Below are 23,219 nucleotides of genomic sequence, written 5' to 3' on the forward strand. Positions count from 1 at the left end.
ACTCTAGATCCCCTTTACTCCACACACAGAGACGCATACAGAGCTCGACCTCACCCTCCATTTGGCAAATCTGAATATAACTCTATCCTCCTGATTCCTGCATAAAAACAAAAGCTCAATCAGGAAGTACCAGTGACTCGCTCAATACGGAAGTGGTCCGATGAAGCGGATGCTAAGTTACAGGACTGTTTCACTAACACAGACTGGAATATGTTCCGGGATTCATCCGATGGCATTGAGGAGTTTACCACATCAGTCACCAGCTTCATTAATAAGTGCATCAACAACATTGTCCCTACAGTGACTGTACGTACATATCACAGGACGTTTCCATGTGTTTGAAACCATTCCATTCACTCAATTCCTGCCATTATTATGAGCCATCCTCCCCTCAGCAGCCTCCTGTGGTACATATCCCAACCAGAAGCCATGGATTACAGGCAACATCTGCACTGAGCTAAAGGCTTAGAGTTGCCGCTTTCAATGAGCAGGACACTAATCCGGACGCTTATAAGACATCCCGCTACGCCCTTCGACGAACTATCAAACAGGCAAAGTGTCAATAAAGGACCAACATCGAATCCTACTACACCAGCTCTGACGTTTGTTGGATGTGGCAGGGCTTGCAAACTATCACGGATTACAAAGGGAAACCCAGCCGCAAGCTGTCCAGTGACGGGAACCTACCAAACAAGCTAAATAAACTCTATGCATGCTTCGAGGAATAGCAACACTGAACTATGCACGAGACTACCAGCTGTTCCAGACAACTGTGTGATCACGCTCTCCGTAGCCGATGTGAGTAAGACCTTTAAACAGGTTAACATTCATAAAGCCGCAAGGCCAGACGGATTACCAGGACCGTACTCAGAACATGCGCTGACCATCTGGAAAGTGTCTTCACTGACATGTTTCAAACAGACCACCATAGTCCCTGTGCCCAAGAACGCCAAGGTAACCTGTCTAAATGACTATCACCCCGTAGCACTCACCTCTGTGGCTCACATCAACACCACCATCCCAGACACCCTAGAACCACTCCAATTCACATACCGGCCAGATCCACAGAGGATGCAATCTCTATTGCACTCCACACTGCCCTTTCCCACCTGGGCAAAAGGAACACCTACATGAGAATGCTGTTCATTGACTACAGCTCAGCATTCAACACCATTGTGCCCTCCAAGCTCATCACTAAGCTAATGACCCTGGGATTAAACACCTCCCACAGCAACTGGATCCTGGACTTCCTGACGTGCCGCCCCCAGGTGGTGAGGGTAGGCAACAACACATCCACCACACTGACCCTCAACACAGGGGCCCCTCAGGGGTGCGTGCTTAGTCCCTTCTTGTGCTCCCTGTCCACCCATGACTGCGTGGCTGCGCATGACTCCAACACCATCACTTTGCAGACAACACAAGGCTGGTAGGTCTGATCACTGACGACAATGAGGCAGCCAACAGGGAGGAGGTCAGAGATCTGGAAGTGTTGTGCCAGGACAACAACCTCTCCCTCAATGTCAACAAGACAAAGGAGCTGATCGTGGACTACGCTGATCGTGGACTAGATTTGTCATGGGCCCTCAGATCCTCAAAAAAGTCCACAGCTGCACCATTGAGAGCATTTTGACTAGCTACATCACCACTTGGTATGGCACTGCTTGGCATCTGACCGCAAGGCGCTACAGAGGGTAGTGCGTACGGCCCAGTACAACACTGGGGCCGAGCTCCCTGCCATCCAGAACCTCGATACTAAGAGGTGTCAGAGGAAGACCCTAAACATTTTCAAAGATTCCAGCCACCGAAGTCATAGACTGATGCACCAAGTCTGGAACCAACAGGACCCTGAATAGCTTCTACCCTCAAGCTATAAGACCGCTAAATAGTTAGTTAAATAATTAACCAATAGCTACCAGGGATATCTGCATTGACCCTTTTTGCAATAATCTCTTTTGACTCCTCACCTACACTGCTGTTACTGTTTATTATTTATCCTGTTGCCAAGTCACTTTGTCTCTACCTATATGTAGATATCTACCTCAACAACTTTGTACCCCTGCACATCAACTTGGAACTGGTACCCTGTGTATATAGCCAAGGTATCGTTACTCATTGTGTATTTCCATGTTTTGTGTTGTTGGGAAGGCCCCTTAAGTAAGCATTTCGCTGTTAATCTACACCTGTTGTTTACAAAGCATGTGACAAATACAGTTCAATTCGATTCGAGCAAATTCATGCCTGCCCTGTCTCTCAGAACGTCTGATTCCCAGGCCACTCTAAGGCTCAACCTTCCTTTCAGATCGCAACGCTGCCTTTGCATGTCCCCTTCACACCCAACCACACATTTCCTCCTGTCCTGCACCATGTTCCTACTGATGGCCTTTCAGTATCTTCCTCTGTTTGCCCTGACTATACTGTAGGCTGTGGGATGGAGCTCCTCTCCCATCTCCTGACATACGTGTGTAGAGCACAGCCGATAAGTAAAGAATGGGCAAGGATTCAAAAGCTGAGAGCATGGTCTTCATCATCACCATGCCCTCCCTGTGTCCAGCTGCCACCGGCCTCCCCCAGCTTCCATATTCACCCAAGGGATATGTGACTCCCATCTCTCCAGGAGTCTGGAAGAGCTGCCTACTGTAGCATTCATTATCTGTGCTACTGTTTCCATCATAACACGCCCATAAACCAGAGAGCTGCTGCTGTGAAAGAGAAATCTGTGTCTTGTCCCTCTGGGGTTATAGGTTGAGCAAATTGAAAAAATGATTTGTTGTTTTTGTCTTAGTGTAGTATTAAAAGTTGCACTATGCAGAAATCGCTCCACCATTTCCTGGTTACTGAAACTCTAATAGTTTGCCTGATTTCAGATTTTGTGGCAAAATAAGATAGTATAGTGTAGAGAATCATTGTACCATCTAAACCCCTGTGAAAAATATTTTGCATAACCAAAAATATTGTTGTTTCAGCTGGTTGAAGCTGGTGTACAAAAGCAAAAACATAACTTAAGAATAGGAAGCAAATAAATAATGCACATAGAACATATCTACCAGGTCTTAGACTAGCTTTCAAGTAGAATGATAGCTCTATAACTCACATTTCTATGTGAATTTGGTAGGGTTGCCCAAAAAGTTAGTCTTGCCACGTTAACTGTAGGTTGTTGGAGCATCATTTTTAAAAGACTGAATTGAATTATGCCTGTTATGTAATATCATGCTCGCTGTAAAGGTTTATCTTAGCTTTAATGATTGTATTATGAAGAGTGTTAATAGGACTTGTTCACAGCATGTCTGTGCACACATGCGTGCAACTGTAGAGAGAGAGACAGACAGAATGCTCTGCAAGTATTTTTGTATACAGCTGTGCTTCTGTTCAACAATGTCTGTTCAGAGAAATTACAGTGCATTATGGAGGTATTCAGACCCCTTGACTCTTTCCAGATTTTGGTACATTACAGCCTTATTTTAAAATGGATTCAATCTTTTTTCCCCTCCATCTACACACAATACCCCATAATGACAAAGCAAAAGCAGGTTTTTAGAATTTTTTCACATTTATAAAAAAATACAAAACAGAAATATCACATTTACGTACAGTGCCAGTCATAAGTTTGGATACACCTTCTCATTCAAGGGGTTTTCTTTATTTTTAAAAACGTTTACATTGTAGAATAATAATGAACACATCAAAACTATGAAATAACACATATGGAATTATGTAGTCACAAAAAAGTTTTAAACAAATCAAAATATATTTTATATTTGAGATTCTTCAAAGTAGCCACCCATTTCCTTGATGACGGCTTTGCACACTCTTGGCATTCTCTCAACCAGGTTCATGAGGTAGTCACCTGGAATGCATTTAAATTAACAGGTGTGCTTTTGTTAAAAGTTCATTTGTGAAATTTCTTTCCTTCTTAATGCATTTGAGCCAGTCAGTTGTGTTGTGACAAGGTAGGGGTGGTATACAGAAGATAGCCCTATTTGGTAAAAGTCCATATTAATTTTTTTGGTTTCTACATCATTTCATGTGTGTTTGTTAATAGTTTTGGTGTCTTCACTATTATTTTACAATGTGGAAAATAGTAAAAAATTAAGAAAAAACCTTGAAAGAGTAGATGTGTCCAAACTTTTGAATGGTACTGTAAGTATTCAGACCCTTTAATTAGTGCTTTGTTGAAGCACCTTTGGCAGCGATTATAGCCTCATGTCTTCTTGTTTATGACGCTACAAGCTTGGCACACCTGTATTTGGGGAGTTTCTCCCATTCTTTTCTGCAGATCCTCTCAACCTCTGTCAGATTGGATGGGGAGCTTCACTGCACAAATATTTTCAGGTCTCTCCAGAGATGTTCGATCTGGTTCAAGTCCGGATTCTGGCTGGACACCTCAAGGACATTCAGAGACTTGTCCCAAAACCACTCCTGCATTGTCTTGGCTGTGTGCTTTGGGTCGTTGTCCTGTTGGAAGGTAAACCTTTGCCCCAGTCTGAGGTCCTGAGCACTCTGGAGTAGGTTTTCGTCAAGGATCTCGCTGTACTTTGCTCATCTTTCCCTCGATCCTGACTAGTCTCCCAGTCCCTGCTGCTGAAAAACATTCCCACAGCATGATGCTGCCACCACCATGCTTCACCGTAGGGATGGTGCCAGGTTTCCTCCAGACGTGTGTCAGAATGTGTGCGTACTGGTAGCGAAGTCAGGTGCAGGAGAGCAGAGATTTGTGAACAGGCGCACACTCTATTTAGGCAAAAGTGCAAAACGCGCAAAACAGTCACAAGAATTATGTTTAACAATAAACATCTTCGTGAAAAATAACACGGAAAAAACAATCCAGTCTGGCGCGTCAACAATACACACGTAACACAAACAATCTTACACAAAGACATGATGGGGAACAGAGGAATAAATAAATGCAGATTGATTGGGGAATGAAAACCAGGTGTGCAGGGAACAAGACAAAACAAATGGATACATGAAAAATGGAGCGGCGATGGCTAGAAAGCCGGCCACATCGACCGCCGAATGCCGCCCGAACAAGGAGAGGAGTTGACTTCGGCAGAAGTTGTGACAACGTAACGGCATTCAAACCAAAGAGTTCAATCTTGGTTTCATCAGACCAGAGAATTGTGTTTCTCGTGGTTGGAGTCCTTTAGGTGTCTTTTGGCAAACTTCAAGCGGGATGTCATGTGCCTTTAACTGAGGAGTGTCTTCCGTCTGGCCACTCTACCATAAAGGCCTGATTGGTGGAGTGCTGCAGAGATGGTTGTCCTTCTGGAAGGTTCTCCCATCTCCACAGAGGAACTCTGGAGTTCTCTCAGAGTGACTATTGGGTTCTTGGTCATCTCTCTGACCAAGGCCCCTCACCCCAGATTGCTCAGTTTGGCCGGGAAACCAGCTCTAGGAAGAGTCTTGGTGGTTCTAAACTTCTTCCATTTAAGAATGATGGAGGCCACTGTGTTCTTGGGGACGTTCAATGCTGCAGACATTTTGTGGTACCCTTCCCCAGATCTGTGCTTCGTTTTTGCTTTGACATGCACTGTCAACTGTGGGACTGTCACGCCCTGATCTGTTTTACCTGTCTTTGTGATTGTCTCCATCCTCCTCCAGGTGTCGCTCATCTTCCCCATTATCCCCTGTGTATTTATACCGGTGTTCTCTGTTTGTCTGTTGCCAGTTCGTCTTGTTTGTTCAGCTTACCGGTGTTTGTCCTGTCAGCTCCTGTTTTTTCCAGCCTCTCTTTTTCTCGCCATCCTGGTTTTGACCCTGGCCTGTCCCGTCTCTGTACCTTCCTGCCTGACCCTGAGCCTGCCTGCCGACTGGTACCCTTGCCCCATCTCTGGATTATTGACCCCTGCCTGCCTTGACCTGTCTCTTGTCTGCCCCTTGCACTATTAAACAATTGTTTATTCAACGTGTCTGCATCTGGTTCTTCCCTTGATTCCTGATTGGGACCTTAGGTGTGTGCCTTTCCAAATCCTGTCTAATCAATTGAATTTACCACAAGGGGACTAATCAAGTTGTAGAAACAACTCAAGGATGATCAATGGAAACAGGACGCACCTGAGCTTGATTTCGAGTCTCATGGCAAAGGGTCTGAAATAAGGTATTTCTGTTTTTAATTTTTTTACTTTCCGAAGGCACTGTATCTTTATTTGTGAGTGTGTGTTAAGCAATGAGTGTTTGTGTATGTTTTTTGTTGTTGAGAGATATAGTGTTAATGTGTGCCTGTTTGTGAGTGCATTTCTCTCACTGACGCAATGCTTTGTTTCTGGACTGGGCATGCCTTTTACAGGCAGGCAGCATTGTGGAGGGAGAGTGCCAGTGATTACAGAGTGTTTGCGGTGAACACAGGAGCTCTGGCTTCTTCTGTAATTACAGGGAGGCAGACTGATATGAAAGCCTAATTAGAGCGGTGCAGAGGTGCCTCAATATTAATTGCAGCATTTTCTGTGATGTTCCTGTCGGACGAGACTTCAGCAGGCGGTGTGCTGGGTTGAGTGGTGGGTGGTAACAGTGGGATGTCAGATCCTGGGAGGAGAGAGGGAGGAGGAGAGAGGGAGGAGGAGAGAGGGAAGAGGAGAGAGGGAGGAGGAGAGAGGGAAGAGGAGAGAGGGAAGAGGAGAGAGGGAGGAGGAGAGAGGGAAGAGGAGAGAGGGAAGAGGAGAGGGAGGAGGAGAGAGGGAAGAGGAGAGAGGGAAGAGGAGAGAGGGAAGAGGAGAGAGGGAAGAGGAGAGAGGGAAGAGTGGAGAGAGGGAGGAGGAGAGAGGGAAGAGGAGAGAGGGAGGAGGAGAGAGGGAAGAGGAGAGAGGGAGGAGGAGAGAGGGAAGAGGAGAGAGGGAGGAGGAGAGAGGGAAGAGGAGAGAGGGAGGAGGAGAGAGGGAAGAGGAGAGAGGGAAGAGGGGAGAGGGAGGAGGAGAGAGGGAAGAGGAGAGAGGGAGGAGGAGAGAGGGAAGAGGAGAGGGAGGAGGAGAGAGGGAAGGGGAGAGAGGGAAGAGGAGAGATGGAGGAGGGGGAGTTTCGCTGTTAGCCACTTTCCCCTCTGCCAAAGAAAAGCTGTATGCATCATGGGTGAAGGAATGCATCTGCCTAATATGGAAAAATAGTGTCCGATTCAGTGCCCTTTGACATCTCCTGAATGTAACACATTTCATTTACCTTCATTTAACTAGGCAAGTCAGTTATTTTCAATGACAGCCTAGGAACAGTGGGTTAACTGCCTTGTTCAGGGGCAGAACAAAATATTTTTACCTCATCAGCTCAGGGATTTGATCTTGCAACCCTTCGGTTACAAGTCCAATGCACTAACCACTAGGCTACCTGCCGCCTCATTGCCAATTGCCAATAATATGTGTACTTATTATGTATTCCAGGGCTGGTGTATTGCTGCAAGGGTGGTCGTCTCCTAGATGTAAAGCTGTTGTGAAGCGGTAAGTGTTATAACTGGTATACAGTACCTTAGGTGAAGGCATATCAAAAGGTCCCGAGTTCAGACTAGTCCCCATACGTATAAGCCTTGATTGTTCTTCTTAAATTGGTCACGAGTCCTTCATCCACACCACGTGTACATTTCGCGCACACACACATGTACACACACATGTACACACACACGTACACACACACGTACACACACACGTACACACACACACACACACACACACACACACACACATATATACACAATTGGGCAGCAGAGCCATATTTGAGCTGAGTGAGGAAAAAGCCTCTCATAAACTGAGACAATAAAGCCCTCCCCTAACTTCCTGTTTTTGTTGCTCTGTCGTCATCGTATTACATTGCATTATTTCTATGCGTAGCAGACACCTCCAGAGCTTCTACGTTCCACAGCAAACAACTCCGCCACACAGCAGTGGAGAGAGATGCAGTAGTGGAACCATTGAGGTTGAGTGACTCACTCAACAAGAATTATGCCAATTTGGTTGGTGGGTGGCCCCTCCTCTCTTCCTAGGTCATCCTCCCAGGAAGGAGTGAACTTTGAAATGGTGTGTAGAGCACAGCTGATGAGTAGAGGATGGGTAAGGATTCAAGGAATGAGAGCATCGCCTCCCTCATCCAGCCCTATCGACTCTCTCTTTCAGAGGAAAGGACTGTACTCAATTCTGCACTTCTTTCCAAATGCCTGTTTGTTATCACTCTATCTACACAGAGTAAGGCTGAGCATGACATTGTCATCACCAACAAAAAACAATACATGAAGTATGCTATACTGTATCTGAGTCGGTCTGTCTTTCACCACAGCGAAAGGATGAGCAAGGCATTATCGGCAATCAGATGGTGAAACCCCAACAGAAGACATGGAGGTATCTGCATCAAAGCTGTTCCTTCCCCTTTTCCTGGCAGCTATCGGATATCACTACTGCACCCCCATTGGCTGTCTCTGTGGATTACAACACCATAGGATTCTTCTAATGACCCATTAAAAGGACATCAGAGCAATTCCCAGGGTTAATAGGTGACCCTTTACCAATGGACACTGTCAATGTGTTCTGCCCATTCATTGTCATCACACAGTTTTAAAGAGTGTCTATTTAACTGTGTTTCAGTGTGTTTATATTACAGTATGTATCTACTATCCACACGATCTTCATGTGTACTACACACGACTTCACTCCAGGGCAACAACCCTTTCTTTCCTGTTGACTCAACACGCTAGAGGTATTTGAAGGCAGAGAGCCCAACTCTGAACATATCAGACTGTTTCATCTGCCATTGTCGCTGTGAGCTCATTACAGGTCACTTCCTCCCAGCTGGCCTTCTGGACACTTCAGCGATTTATAGGTTCTGTCAGTTCCTCATTCCTGCAGGACCCACTGTGTCACTTCACAGGAAATAACTCGCTATGTGCCTTTTGACACAGACTGACGGGGCCTCTAAGTGGCTCATCTCATTCCCAGATTCCAATTTCAGTATGTTGGCTGCAAGGATAGTACTATGCATGTATCTACATGGAATGTGTGCACACACACACACACACACACACACATGCACATAAACACATACACACAGAAGCTCAACACAAGTGACAAACCGCCCACACATTCTGTCAAATAGTATTTATAAATGGAAAGCAGCAAAAGGCAGAACACATTTTGGTTAGCATCAAATTATACATAGGCACTTACTGGTAATGTTATGACATGTTCATCTTCACAAATGAGGAGAATACAGATAAGACAAGGAATTCTTCAAATGGCCTTGCTGCCCCCCTAGGGAGCCTTCCTCCTTCTCCTCTCCTCCTCCTTAATGTTTATGTAACTCTTCATATCTGTTCTCATTTCTCACAAACATATTCATCCTCCCTATCACTTGTGAACTGACCTGATCTCTGAATGAAACGAGAAAGACTGAGGAGGAAGAAGACGAGAAGAAGATGACGAAGAGAGAGGAGGAGGATGAAGAAAAGTTTCCTACTGCTGTGGGAAAGAGGCAAGGAGCAAGGGAGAATTAGATGAAATTAGTGAAAGATAGGGAGAGAGGACAAGAGGGAAGGGTGAGACTTGGCTAGAGAGGAGGAGGCAGGGAAGTAGTAGGCAGCTTGGTGCACACTCCGTCATACTGATGGAAATGAGAAATAAAGAGTGTTTCTCTGTCCTGTGTGTGGGATTGCTGCAGGATTGCTGAACATAGCCTCCAGTACATGCATAATCACACACATTCCTTTCTACACAAATGGCTTACAGTCAAGAGATGCAAGGTTCACATCTGATCTGATCTGGCTTCTGTATTGTTGCATGTCCAAACCTGTGTCACCCTGATCCAGTCTGATCCAGTTACATCTGCATTATTTCACAGTCTGGGATTTGCCAGCTGGCATATCACACTTACTTACAGTATGAGCTACATATGTCTGGAACATGGCTTAAATTATAGGTGTACTGTACTGTAACAGCACTGAAGAGCACAACAGCCACAGTATCTCTGGCTTAGCTTATGCTGGCCAGTACCCACTTTAGAATTTTGATGCAGTGAGGTATTGTTTAGAGTTGGTTTGGGAACAGAGAAGTATTTGATAAGCAGTGTGTAGCCTAGAAGGTCCATTCTATCACCACGTACAAATAACAAAACAACAAATGAAAGAAATATCTCTCTGGGTGTCCGAGTGTAATTCTGATTGTGTCCTTCTGTTCATGGGCAGATGAGACATCAAAACATCACTCTCAACATCAATCTCACAGTTGCACAAAGTCACCCTACTTAGTGGCCAGGGGACAGCCAGTGACTAAGATCCAGTCACATGTAGGCCGGTCAGTCCTGCCTGTAGATCCACGTGCTCCTTCCCTCCCTCTGTGGACTAAAAGAAGAGAGAGGACCTCTGCATCCGGGAGCCCACCTTCTTAAAGAGGGCTTTCAGTTTGCACACCTTACAGTGCCTCATTTTACTACTCTTTGCCTTCCCTTTCCCTCCCTCCTCGCTGCCCTCTGGCCCCTCGCTGCCTGGCTCACCCAGCCATGGTGTCCACACCCCCCCATGGAGCTGGGGGTCCGCCATGTGGTCATCGGGGGGGTTTCGGGGCGGCACGGCCGTCTGGTTGTACTCGGCCAGCCTGGCCAGCAGTATTTTGACCACCTCAGGCCTTGCATCGGCTAGGTCTAACCTCTCATAAGGGTCAGCGGTGATGTTGAAAAGCCACACAGACTTCCCCCTCTGGTCCCGACGTTTCTCCATGCCCTGCCACTGATGGGGCCCCCCGGGCAGGGTCTGAGGGGGCACCCAGTCCCCATCACCCACATTTCCCGTCAGCAACTTCCAGTCCCCGGCCCGAATTGCCGCCCGCAATGCCGTGTCCCAGATGCCAAAGCCGTTAAGGGCCAGGGTCCTGGAGTCTGCCTCCCCAGGCCGTCGGGATACCGGGTCGATGTTGAACAGGATCTCGGTGCGGGGGCAAGGCAGCCCCTGGCTGATGGCCCCCCACACATTGTGGCCGTCCAGCTGGCCTCTGTCCTTCTCCGGTGCCCCTGCCAGAGACAGCAGGGTTGGGTACCAGTCAGAAACATGGATCAGTGCCTTGCTCACCGTTCCTTTCCTCTTCAGGAGTGGGCTGTGGACGAAACCCACCGCCCGTACTCCCCCCTCCCAGTACGTGCCCTTCCCCCCACGCAGGGGCCAGTTGCAGCCCCCAGAGAGGGGCTGGCCCCCGTTGTCTGAGGAGTAGACCAGGACAGAGTTCTGGTAGAGGCCACGAGTCCTCAGCTCCTGCACCAGCGCCCCCACACCCTCGTCAACACAGCTCACCATGGCTGCGTAGAGTCGCCGCGGGCGGTTGTCCAGGGCACTGTAGCGTTGCAGAAAGTGGTCTGGTGCCTGGAGGGGTGTGTGGACTGCCTGGAGGGCCAGGTACAGGAAGAGGGGCTTCCGGGGGTCATGGGCCCTCAGGATCTTCTTAACCCTGGACAGAAAGAGGAGGCAACCAGGTCTGGGTTGGTTACATCTTTATATAACTGAGACATTATGTAAAATACATAGATTCCGTAGTGTCCAAACCTCGGAATCTACAACCTCACAATTCTAATCAAATGCAAATCACTCTAAAAACCTCTTCATTCCGTTTCCAACATGAACAATAGTGTTTACTACTAGATAAGCTCCTTCTCATAAATATCACCAGATGTGTGTAAGACCTGGCCTCACCTCTCTATGTAGAGCGTTGTGGAGTAGTTACCGCTCATCTCCCAGGCTGGTCTCTCCCCATCGTGCAGGTCGAAGCCGCAGGCCTCAGCCTGGTCACAGCTCTGGTAGGAGAAGTGGTCACCGCTGCCAGTCAGGGAGCCCAGGAAGCTCTGGAAGCCGCGGCCCGTGGGCAGGCAGCCCGGCCGGCAGAAGCCCAGGTGCCACTTTCCTACCATGTGGGTGCTGTAGCCCGCTTCCTGCAGCCGCTCAGCCAGGGTGGGCGCATCCGGGGGCAGGCACAGCGGCTGGCGTGCCCGGATGATAGAATGCTGGAGGCCCGTGTGAATCTGGTACCTGGAAGAAACGGGAAGTGGAGTGGAGGTCAGGGCGAAGCCAAGATTATGTAGATTTCCCAAACCACAAAGGGAAAGATTCCCAGAACCAGTGAGACATCCCTCCCATTTATTGACAGGGATCAACATCACCACCTTCACACATTTGTTCTAAACGCATACAGTACATGTCTTTTCACAACAAAATGCAATGTGTTGACAGATCACTCCTTTATTTAGAAGAAAGGTTATAGGAATGCATAGAAGTGTGAGAGGAATTAGATCATTCCGGATAACACTAGATAGGCCTAATAAGCCAGCGCAGTACACTAAGTACATTACTCACCGCCCGGTCATAAGCTGGCTGCGTGAGGGTGAGCAGATCGGCTGGACATAGTAGTTCTCCAGCTTCACCCCTTCTCCAGCCAGCTGGTCCAGGACCGGAGTGTGGATGTCCGAGCCATGGTAGCCCACGTCCCCATAGCCCTGGTCATCCGCCAGGATGAAGATGAGGTGGGGAGGCATGGTGCCTGGGATCCTCCCAGAGCCCGAGTCATCCTGGGTCTGACCCCCTCGCATGCAGCAGAGAAAGCCTAGTACGGCCACTCCGAGCAGGGGGAAGCCCGACTCGACAGCCCCTCTCATAACTATCGTCAGTCTGGAGGTTAGTCTCTGTCTGGGATCTGCTACTCCGATTTAGAGCAGCCTTGCGGAGCCCTCCCTGCGCTCTGTCTGCACAAACAGTGGGGGTGGTGAATGCAGGAGGCTACCTGTTGAGGCCACTGAGTTGCAGGGGGAGCATAGTGAGTGTACGTACACCAGAAAAAGGATTGATCTTTCTTGCCCCTACCTCTCTGTTGTCTCCCTATTCATCTCCACGTTGCATAAGACGTCCTTGATGTGCTGCGAGTAGGTGAGGGTACTGGATAATGTCGCTGTCTGTGAGATAGTTTGGTGTGTGTCACACTTAGTGTCCCTCACACTGCTCTGTCTCAAGTTCTGTCTAGGTTGTGTCTGTCTGGGCTGTGTGTGTCTGGGCTGTGTGTGTGTGTGTGTGTCTAGTCGTAGGTACATAGGCTTCCCCTTCACAGCAACTTGCCACATTTTTCTACCCCTACAGGCGCCTCCTGGGTCGACTGGGCAGAACTGGTCCACTGGCTGGCACACACACACACACACACACACAAAATCAAATGTTATTTGTCACGTGCCTCGTAAACAACAGGTGTAGACTAACAGTGAAATGCTTACATATGGTCCCTTCCCAACAATGCAGAGAGAACATTTTGAAAAATAATAACAGAAGGAATAAACACACAGTGAGTAACGATAACTTGGCTATTTACACTGGGTACCAGTACTAAGTTGATGTGCAGGGGTAGGAGGGAATTGATGTAGATAGGTACATATAGGTAAGGGTAAAGTGACTAGGCAAACAGGATAGATAATAAACAGTAGCAACAGCATATGTGATGAGTCAAAAGGGTCACGCACGTACTCACACACACACACAAACTCAGCAAAAAAATAAACGTCCCTTATTCAGGACAATGTCTTTCAAAAATAATTTAAAAAAAATTCTAATAACTTCACACAAATATTCATTGTAAAGGGTTTAAACACTGTTTCCCATGCTTGTTCAATGAACCATAAACAATTAATGAACATGCACCTGTGGAATGATCGTTAAGACACAGTTTACAGTTTAACAGTTTACAGTAGGCAATTAAGGTCACAGTTGTGAAAACTTAGGACACTAAAGAGGCCTTTCTACTGACTCTGAAAAACACCAAAAGAAAGATGCCCAGGGTCCCTGCTCATCTGCGTGAACGTGCCTTAGGCATGCTGCAATGAGGCATGAGGACTGCAGATGTGGCCAGGGCAATAAATTGCAATGTCCGTACTGTGAGACGTCTAAGACAGTGCTACAGGGAGACAGGACGGACAGCTGATCGTCCTCACAGTGGCAGACCATGTGTAACAACACCTGCACAGGATTGGTACATCCGAACATCACACCAGTGGGACAGGTACAGGATGGCAACAACAACTGCCCGAGTTACACCAGGAACGCACAATCCCTCCATCAGTGCTCAGACTGTCCACAATAGGCTGAGAGAGGATGGACTGAGGGCTTGTAGGTCTGTTGTAAGGCTGGTCCTCACCAGACATCACCGGCAACAGCATCGCCTATGGGCGCAAACTCAGGACTGGCAAAAAGTGCTCTTCACTGACAAGTTGCGGTTTTGTCTCACCATGAAAGACAGTCGGATTCGCGTTTATCGTCGAAGGAATGAGCGTTACACCGAGGCCTGTACTCTGGAGAGGGATCGATTTGGAGGTGGAGGGTCCATCATGGTCTGGGGTGGTGTGTCACAGCATCATCGGACTGAGCTTGTTGTCATTGCAGGCAATCTATCAATCAATCGCTGTGAGTTACAGGGAAGACATCCTCCTCCCTCATGTGGTACCCTTCCTGCAGACTCATCCTGACATGACCCTCCAGCATGACAATGCCACCAGCCATACTGCTTGCTCTGTGCGTGAATTCCTGCAAGACAGGCATGTCAGTGTTCTGCCATGACCAGCGAAGAGCCCGGATCTCAATCCCATTGAGCACGTCTGGGACCTGTTGGATCGAAAGGGTGAGGGCTAGGGCCATTACCCCCAGAAATGTCCGGGAACTTGCAGGTGCCTTGGTGGAAGAGTGGGGTAACATCTCACAGCAAGAACTGGCAAATCTGGTGCAGTCCATGAGGAGGAGATGCACTGCAGGACTTAATGCGGCTGGTGAATCCTGACTGTTACTTTTGATTTTGACCCCCCTTTATTCAGGGACACATTATGCCATTTCTGTTAGTCACATGTCTGTGGAACTTGTTCAGTTTATGTCTCAGTTGTTGAATCTTGTTATGTTCATACACATATTTACACATGTTAAGTTGCTGAAAATAAATGCAGTTGACAGTAAGAGGACGTTTTTTGTTGTTGCTGAATTTATAATGGTTTGGAAACTCCTCCAAAAGCTATTGAAAAACACGTGGATGATACAGATGTATGTATCTTAATTTGATCACCCTGTTGCAGGATAACTTTTTGCTGGACATTTGAAACGTGTAGTGTATTTGAGGTTTAAAAAGGCTTGTGAAGATGACAATTTCCACTTTGAAATTTCACCTGATTTTCCCTTGCAAAAAATGTATCAATCCCTAAAATAAATTCCAATAAATATAATCCACATAATAATGCACACTTCCTGTTGCTGTAGGAATATTTTCCTGCTGCGGCAGGTACCCTAGCGGTTAAGAGTGTTGGGCCAGTAACCGAAAAGTCGCTGGTTCGCAACATGGGTAGCCGGCAAGGTGAAAAAAATATGCCGTTCTGCCCTTGAGTGAGGCAGTTAACCCCCAACAACAATTGCTCCCCGGGCACCGATGACGTTGATTAAGGCAGCCCCTCGAACCTCTCTGAATCAAAGGGTTCGGGTTAAATTCTGAAGACACATTTTGGTTGAATGCATTCAGTTCTGACTAGGTTTCCCTTTCCTGTAGTAAATCGTCTCAAATTATGATCTTGCATCTGTATAGTTCACGGTGAAACACAATGTTGACACCTCCTGGCCACAAGGTCAAGTACAACCCCAAGCTCCAGCTGCATTGACAAGTACAGTGCCGTCTAGAGACACAGCTGCTGCTTTAAAGCAACACGCGAAAGGTTTGCTGTGCGAAACAACAAGTAGAATCAATGCCTCCCATCCCTCACATTTCAGTTTAATCATAGATAAGCTTTGATTTTTTTTAATTTGACCTTTATTTAACCAGGCAAGTCAGTTAAGAACAAATTCTTATTTTCAATGATGGCCTAGGAACAGTGGGTTAACTGTTCAGGGGCAGAACGACAGATTTGTACCTTGTCATCTCGGGGGTTTGAACTTGCAACCTTCCGGTTACTAGTCCAACACTCTAACCACTAGGCTAACCTGTCGCCCCAAAAACACAGAGCATCAATAGATCTGTCTGACGGCCTGATGCTCACACGCCGAATCATACTGATTTATTATGTTTCCTTTCTGTAACCACAGGAAAGTGTCGGTTTTGCGCTCATTCAATTCCCAGAAGAGAAGATTTATCAAGGAATATTTTCTCCATACAGTATTAGTTATATTAGGCCTATTAGTGGTCAAATTGAAGTAATGATGAAAGATTTATTTTCAGTTCTGAAGCCTGTAGTTGGATCAGAATGTGACACTTATAGCTGGATTATTAAAAGCACATTATCTGACAGAGAGTAGATCTTCATTAGGGTAAGTCAACCTAGTAGAGTGCAGTAGTACCAGACAACCAGGTCCTATTTCAGAGGACATTCCCTCACTATTAAGATCTGAAGCAAATATGACGTTTCAACAAAATATTTGTCTTTCATTACTTAATACCAATTGAACGAAACCACCATTGATGACAATTCAACTTCCCATACGTACACAAACAGTGAACTCTATCTTGTGATCAAGCGAGTACAGAAACATCGCATCCTGTATAGTGAGCAACATATCCTGGCTGCCTTCCACTTTGTGGGCCTATCGACCAGCCGGTCTCTGGTTCGCCCCCACAACACTACTTTCCCATAAAGCTGAGAGAAAATCAATGCCACAGAAAGAAGTACATTTCCTACAATAGGGCCACAGCAGATACGGTAGCTATTTGATTTGATTTCACAGCCCTTTTTTCATTTTGTATTATTTTGTTATAGTCATACACAGAGGAGGTGTGTGGAGCAGTGGGAGGAGGGAGGGGGGAGAGAAACAACGGTACTAGAGGGAGAAGTGGGAGATTGGAGACAGGAACATAAACAGACAAACACTCCAAAAAAGAACAGTTGTTGCACAGAGCCATCAGTGTAGATCAAGTCTTGGCAGGAAGGAGCAAACCCGGAGTTGGATAGGGATGAGGGGGTTAGAAATAAGAGGTTCATGGAAAGTGACAACTGTCTTCTTGGGGGAGAGGGTGGCTGTATTAGGCAAGTGCAGGGTCTTGTGCTGCTCCTTCCTCTGCCTGGCTGCTCTCCAAGGAGCCACAGATAGATGTGAAATAACCAAACATACAGAAATAACATCTACCAGTTTTCAAAAAGACAAAAATTACAGTATTATAAATGTTTTGGTGAGCTGAAAAGAAGCCTCTCTCCGAATGTGGTAGGATCATGTCAGACAAAACCATTTGGTGATTTCTGTTTACCATGGGCAGAAGAGCTAGGCTTAAATAATTGTACCCTAGGCTGTGTGTGAATTGACTCTGTGTCATGGTGCCTGCTGCCTCTTCTGCCTAGCGTGCAAGCATGTGTGTTCTCCATGACATAGACACCAGTGACCTCACAGACATGTTCTGGGAAGAAAGAAGAGTATATATGGCAGGCAGGGTCTCAGGCAGACTGGCAGATCTCAGGGAGAGAGAGAGAGATGTATCTTGATAAATAGGGTTTTCATTCTCATCCTACAAAAAAAATGTCTGAGGTAATACATACATTCACAACACACTGATTTCTGACAGAGACGCTACCTTGTTCTTGGTTATACGTTTTGTGGGTGTTAGCAAGCGGTGGAGAAAACCACAGTGGTAACCAGTCATCAGCAATTGAAATGAAGTCGAGATGAGAACCACTGAGGTCACAGACGATTAAAGAGACAGACAGACAGAAGCAGTGGAGGACATCAAACATGACACATGTCAGTAAGAATCATGTAAAACTCGCTGCACTATATTTGTATTTATTATGGACCTCCATTAGTTACTGCCAAGGCAGCAGTTACTCTTCCTGGGCCCCAAAAAATCAAGGCACTTCTATACCATTTTTTAAATATTTCTGAAATACAATACATTTCACAACAGATTTCATAACACATTAAGTGTGTGCCCTCAGGCCTCTACTCTACTACCACATATTTACAACACAAAATCCATGTGTACGTGTGTGTATAATGCGTATATTATCGTGTGTGTGTGTGTATGCGTGTCCGTGTGTGTGTCTAAACAGTCCCCATAAGGTGTATTTGTATCTGTTTTTACTGCATGTGTTACTTGATGTGGAATAGAGTTGGCTGTATGTAGTACCGTGCACCTCCCATAGTCTAACAATCAAAACTATGTGAAGGTGATCCTGCCACTGACCTTGTAATGCAGTCCCAGTAGTACTCTGGTATCACAATGGAAACCCAATTCTTTCCCCATTAATCTCCATTTCCATAGGAAATATAATATTCAAAGCAAGACAAGGACCATACCAAAACAAGCCTTTCAACACCATTCCATCATTGCATGAAATGAAAACTTTGTTAAATTAACTAGTTTGTGCTGTACTGTACTTTCTATTCTTTCCTCATAGGCCCGTGATTGCATCCTCCCCATCAAGCCTGTCCCCTGAAGAGCGTCGCTCCGTTAGACTGATCAATAAGGAAGAGGATTACACAGCCCCATTGCTGCCTACAGCCCGTGTTGCTAACTATTTTTCAGTGAGAATCGCTATTGGCTCCTTGATTTGTCGCTAGATGACGTTTTGCTATTACCGCGATGACTCCAAGAGCAACAATTTGTCTTGCTGCGGCACCAACTACGGTCCCCAGATTAGCGTCCCCCCCCCCCCCCCCCCCCTCCGCACACCCCCTCCCTGTTTTTATCTGCCTGTGTCTGTGACTTCTGTTGCGCAGACAGCTTCTCCCTCTCTCGTGTGCGGCAGAATATATTGGAAAAGGCCCTAAATGCTGTCAAAACCATAGAAATCCTCGGTGTCAAAACTCCCCAAAGGCAGCTTGAAAAGTAGCTGCATTTGTCCCTGGAAAGGTCTGAAAACACAGTAATCAGTCTGCTCACTGTGTTGGGGGGCTGCCCGATGCACAGATAGATCAACGAGTTATTGCATACGCGCACTTCACAGAGTAGGCGTTCCCCAGCGGAAATATGCAAATGTTTGCTAGAACGCGGGAATCGATCTCGCTAGCTCGTGGTTGGCTCTTCTCACCTCCTTGCTTGTTCTGCCCACTATGGCTGCTTTGTTACCATTTGAAACGACAGGCTTTGGTCTATCTTGGTTCAGTTAGAAAAATCTTTGGCCAATTGGTGACAGCGCCATCCGGTGGCTCAACAGAACAATGCATGCAGACTGTTGCGCGGATATCCCTGTAGTAAGGGGTGTAGGGTTCTTTGAACACTGGTGGAGGTATTCTATGTCATACTTGAGTAAAAGTAAAGTTACCTTAATTAATAGAAAATGACTCAAGTAAAAGTGAAAGTCACCCAGTAAAATATTACTTGAGTAAAAGTATAAAAGTATTTGGTTTTAAATATACTTAAGTATCAAAATTAAAAGTAAAAGTATAAATAATTTCAAATCCCTTCTATTAAGCAAACCAGACAGCACAATTTTCTCTCTTTTTTTTTTGTTGCCCAGATAGTAGGGGCACACTCCAACACTTAGACATCATTTATAAACCATGCATTTGTGTTTAGTGAGTCCGCCAGATCAGAGGCAGGGGATGACCAGGGATGTTCTCTTGATAAGTGTGTGAATTGGACCATTTTCCTGTCAAAATGTAACGAGTACTTTTGGGTGTCAGGGAAAATGTATGTAGTAAAAAGCACATTATTTTCTTTAGGAATGTAAGTGAAGTAAAAGTAAAAGTCAAGTAAAGCACAGATTCCCCACAAAACTACTTATGTAGTACTTTAAAGTATTTTTACTAAAGTACTTTACACCACTGCCAATGCACGACCCAATGCTGCTGAAAAATGTAATCTCAAGTTTGAAGAGGGTTTCTTTCATTATGAAGGTAAGAGTTTCTCCTCATAGTGCCCTTCCATAGAAAGAGACCACATGAGGATGGTTACAATATACATACATACTTCACTGACAGGCAGTCAACCAGCTGGCCCTTGAGAAAGCTGTGTGTGTGTTTTTGTGTGCGTGCATGTGTGCATGTGTGCATGCACATGCACAGGTGTGTGACTCACAGCTGGCAGCAGGCATGGGTCAAAGAGGGCCACATGGCTCTCTCAGGTCCATGCCACTAAGCAGCTGACACAGGCAGTAGCTGTGAGTGGGTAAAATCACCGTGGAAGCCATAAAAAAAAGCCATATTACAACCTGTTTTGTGATAAACGCGTTGTTGGCTCCATGACCTGTTAGTTCATATGCCTTGCAACTGTGATATATTTGTATAATTTTTTTAAACCTTTATTTAACTAGGCAAGACAGTTAAAGATCAAATTCTTATTTACATTGACTGCCTAACCCGGCCAAACCCGGACGACGCTGGGCCAATTGTGCGCTGCCCTATGGGACACCCAATCACAGCAGGTTGTGATACAGCCTGGAATCGAACCAGGGTCTGTAGTGACGCCTCTAGCACTGAGATGCAGTGACAAGAAGAGGCCGAGACAAGAAGACGCAATGGCAGAATAAATTCAACCACACCTTCATCACAAAACCAGAGAGCAACCTCTGTCCGGTGAAGTCCACAAAGCACATTGCATGTAACAAACAGACCTACAGCATGGTCAAGCAAGTTAATGTTTCCGACCTTTTCGGATTACTAAACAACTATTGGTTTAGAATCACAGAGAGTTAACACAAATTGCGAAGAAAACAGGAGCTGCCTCCACTGTTCCAGCACCATTGCAACTTCAACATTTCAACATCATCAAATCACCTACAGTATGCTTAGTCTAATACAATGACAACTAAAATATACCAAAAACAATTCGGTCCAATCAACGTGAGCTAAATATGATGTGGCTGTCCAAATCAAAACAAATGTATTAATATAGCCCTTCTTACATCTGCTGATATATCAAAGTGCTGTACAGAAACCCAGCCTAAAACCCCAAACAGCCAGCAAAGCAGGTGTAGAAGCACGGTGGCTAGGAAAATCTCCCTAGAAAGGCCAAAACCTAGGAAGAAACCTAGAGAGGAACCAGGCTATGAGGGGTGGCCAGTCCTCTTCTGGCTGTGCCGGGTGGAGATTATCAGAACTTCCAGTGAAACTGGAGGGCGCTCAATTCAAATACATAATCATAGAAATTATGGATATCAAATATTTAGGTACATACAAATGTCTTATATCGGTTGAAAGCTTAAATTCCTGTTAATCTAACTGCACTGTCCGATTTATAGTAGGCTTTACAGGGAAAGCATACTATGCGATTGTTTGATGACGGCGCCCCACATCAAATGTTTTTTCACCGGCACAGGTTTCATGAATTCACAAATAACGATTAAATATTCACTTACCTTTTGAAAATCTTCCTCTGAATTGTCATCCAACGGGTCCCAGCTATTACAAGTAGTGTCGTTGTGTTAGATAAAATCATTTTTTATATCCCAAAAAGTCTGTGTAGTTGGTGCCATCGATTTGTGTAATCCACTCTTTCAACAAGTTTATTTCAACAAGTCAAAACATGTTTCTATTTAATCCTCAGATTCCCTAAAATGTAATCAAACTATAATATTTCATACGGAAAGAAGTATGTTTGATAGGAAAGTGATATTTGCAGGTGTGCGTTGTCTTCATGGCGCACGCACACACGAATTTCCAAGCAGATGTCCTTGTACTAAAAGTCATTATTCTTACTCGTTTTGGAAGAAAGAAGCCTGAAACCTTGAACAAAGACTACTGACATCCAGTGGAAGCCATAGGAATTGCATACAGGGAGCTAGATTTAATTATTTCCCTATACTTTCCATTGGAAGAGCATGGGCTCTCAAAGAAAAAATGTCAGGTTGGTTTTTCTTTGGATTTTCTCCTACCATATCTATTGTGTTATAGTCTCCTACATTTCTACAAACTCAAAGTGTTTTCTTTCCAATGGTACCAATTATATGCATATCCTTGCTTCAGGGTCTGAGCAACAGGCAGTTTACTTTGGGCACCTCAGTCAGGCGGAAATTGAGCTAAAAGGACCATAGCCTGAAGAAGATTTATTAAGTGTGCCTTGAATTCGAAATAAATCACTGACAATGTCACCAGCAAAGCACCCCCACACCATCACACCTCTGTGCTTCATGGTGGGAACCACACATGCAGAGATCATCCGTTCACCTACTCTGCGTTTCACAAAGACAAGGCGTTGGAACCAAAAATGTCCAATCAGACCCAAGGACAGATTTCCACCGGTCTAATGTCCATTGCTCATGTTTCTTTGCCCAAGCAAGTCTCTTCTTCTTATTGATGTCCTTTAGCAGTGCTTTCTTTGCAGCAATTCGACCATGAAGGCCTGATTCACGCAGGCTCCTCTGAACAGTTGATGTTGAGATGTGTCTGTTACTTGAACTCTGTGAAGCATTTATTTTGGCTACAATTTCTGAAGCTGGTAACTCAAATGAATTTATCCTCTGCAGCAGAGGTAACTCTGCATCTTCCTTTCCTATGGCGGTCCTCATGAGAGCCAGTTTCATCATAGCGCTTGATGGTTTTTGCGGCTGTACTTCAAGAAACTTTTAACCTTCTTGAAATGTTCCGGATTTACAGACCTTCATGTCTTAACTTCTTATGGCTGCAGGGGCAGTATTGAGTAGCTTGGATGAAAGGTGCCCAGAGGTACCCAGAGTAAACGGCCTGCTCTTCATTCCCAGTTGCTACTCCTCATTCCCAGTTGTAATATATGCATAGTATTATTAGTATTGGATAGAAAACACTCTGAAGTTTCTAAAACTGTTTGAATGATGTCTGTGAGTATAACAGAACTCATATGGCAGGCAAAAACCTGAGAAGTAATCCAAACAGGAAGGTTGGCCAATTTTCAACCCAGGCCCTATTGAATTCACAGTGGGATATGGATGAAGTTGCACTTCCTAGGGCTTCCACTAGATGTCAACAGTCTTTAGAAACTTGAATGAGGCTTCTACTGTGTTGTGGGGCTGAATGAGAGGGGAATCAGGTTAGAGTCAGGTTACTGGTGGCACAGTATCCTCTGCTAGTTGAAGGCAACGCCTCTCGTGGGTTTGAGATGTTGAACCTCTTCTATAGCCATCCCCAGTTGTGCCAATTGGTCATGGTGTTGACAAAGTAGGTATCTCTGCTCGTCGACCGTCTGGAAGATGTTCTGATTATCTGCTGCTTCCATTTTGTGAGGCAGTATTCTGTAATGTAGACACTGGGAGTCAAGACGCAGGTGGTAAGTTTAACTTAACAAAGACCATGGACTGATAACACATAGGTGTAGCATCTTGACTATTAACACAGAAACAATACTTCCTTAGGAAAGAACCTAAGAGAGTGCCAG

The 23,219-nt window shown here is 45.6% G+C and overlaps 1 protein-coding gene across 3 annotated transcripts; it reads right to left on the reverse strand.

The window, feature by feature from the left end:
* Positions 1-9,047: 9,047 nt before the first annotated feature.
* Positions 9,048-21,526, reverse strand: LOC109888784 (arylsulfatase I). Of its 3 annotated transcripts, XM_031823526.1 has the most exons (5): positions 21,229-21,526; positions 12,800-13,107; positions 12,296-12,681; positions 11,639-11,971; positions 9,048-11,396 (listed from the first exon to the last, which is right to left on the reverse strand). In XM_031823526.1, exons 3-5 carry the CDS (start codon positions 12,592-12,594, stop codon positions 10,301-10,303), a joined length of 1,728 nt encoding a protein of 575 aa, XP_031679386.1. In that variant the 5' UTR covers positions 12,595-12,681; positions 12,800-13,107; positions 21,229-21,526; the 3' UTR covers positions 9,048-10,300. The 3 variants fall into 3 exon arrangements, with proteins under 3 accessions (XP_031679386.1, XP_031679387.1, XP_020335547.1); XM_031823527.1 differs by lacking the exon at positions 12,800-13,107; XM_020479958.2 differs by having other exon boundaries at positions 12,296-13,107.
* Between the last annotated feature and the right edge of the window lie 1,693 nt (positions 21,527-23,219).

Source organism: Oncorhynchus kisutch, linkage group LG4 (genome assembly GCF_002021735.2).
Source record: "Oncorhynchus kisutch isolate 150728-3 linkage group LG4, Okis_V2, whole genome shotgun sequence".
NCBI classification, from domain to species: Eukaryota; Metazoa; Chordata; class Actinopteri; order Salmoniformes; family Salmonidae; genus Oncorhynchus; species Oncorhynchus kisutch.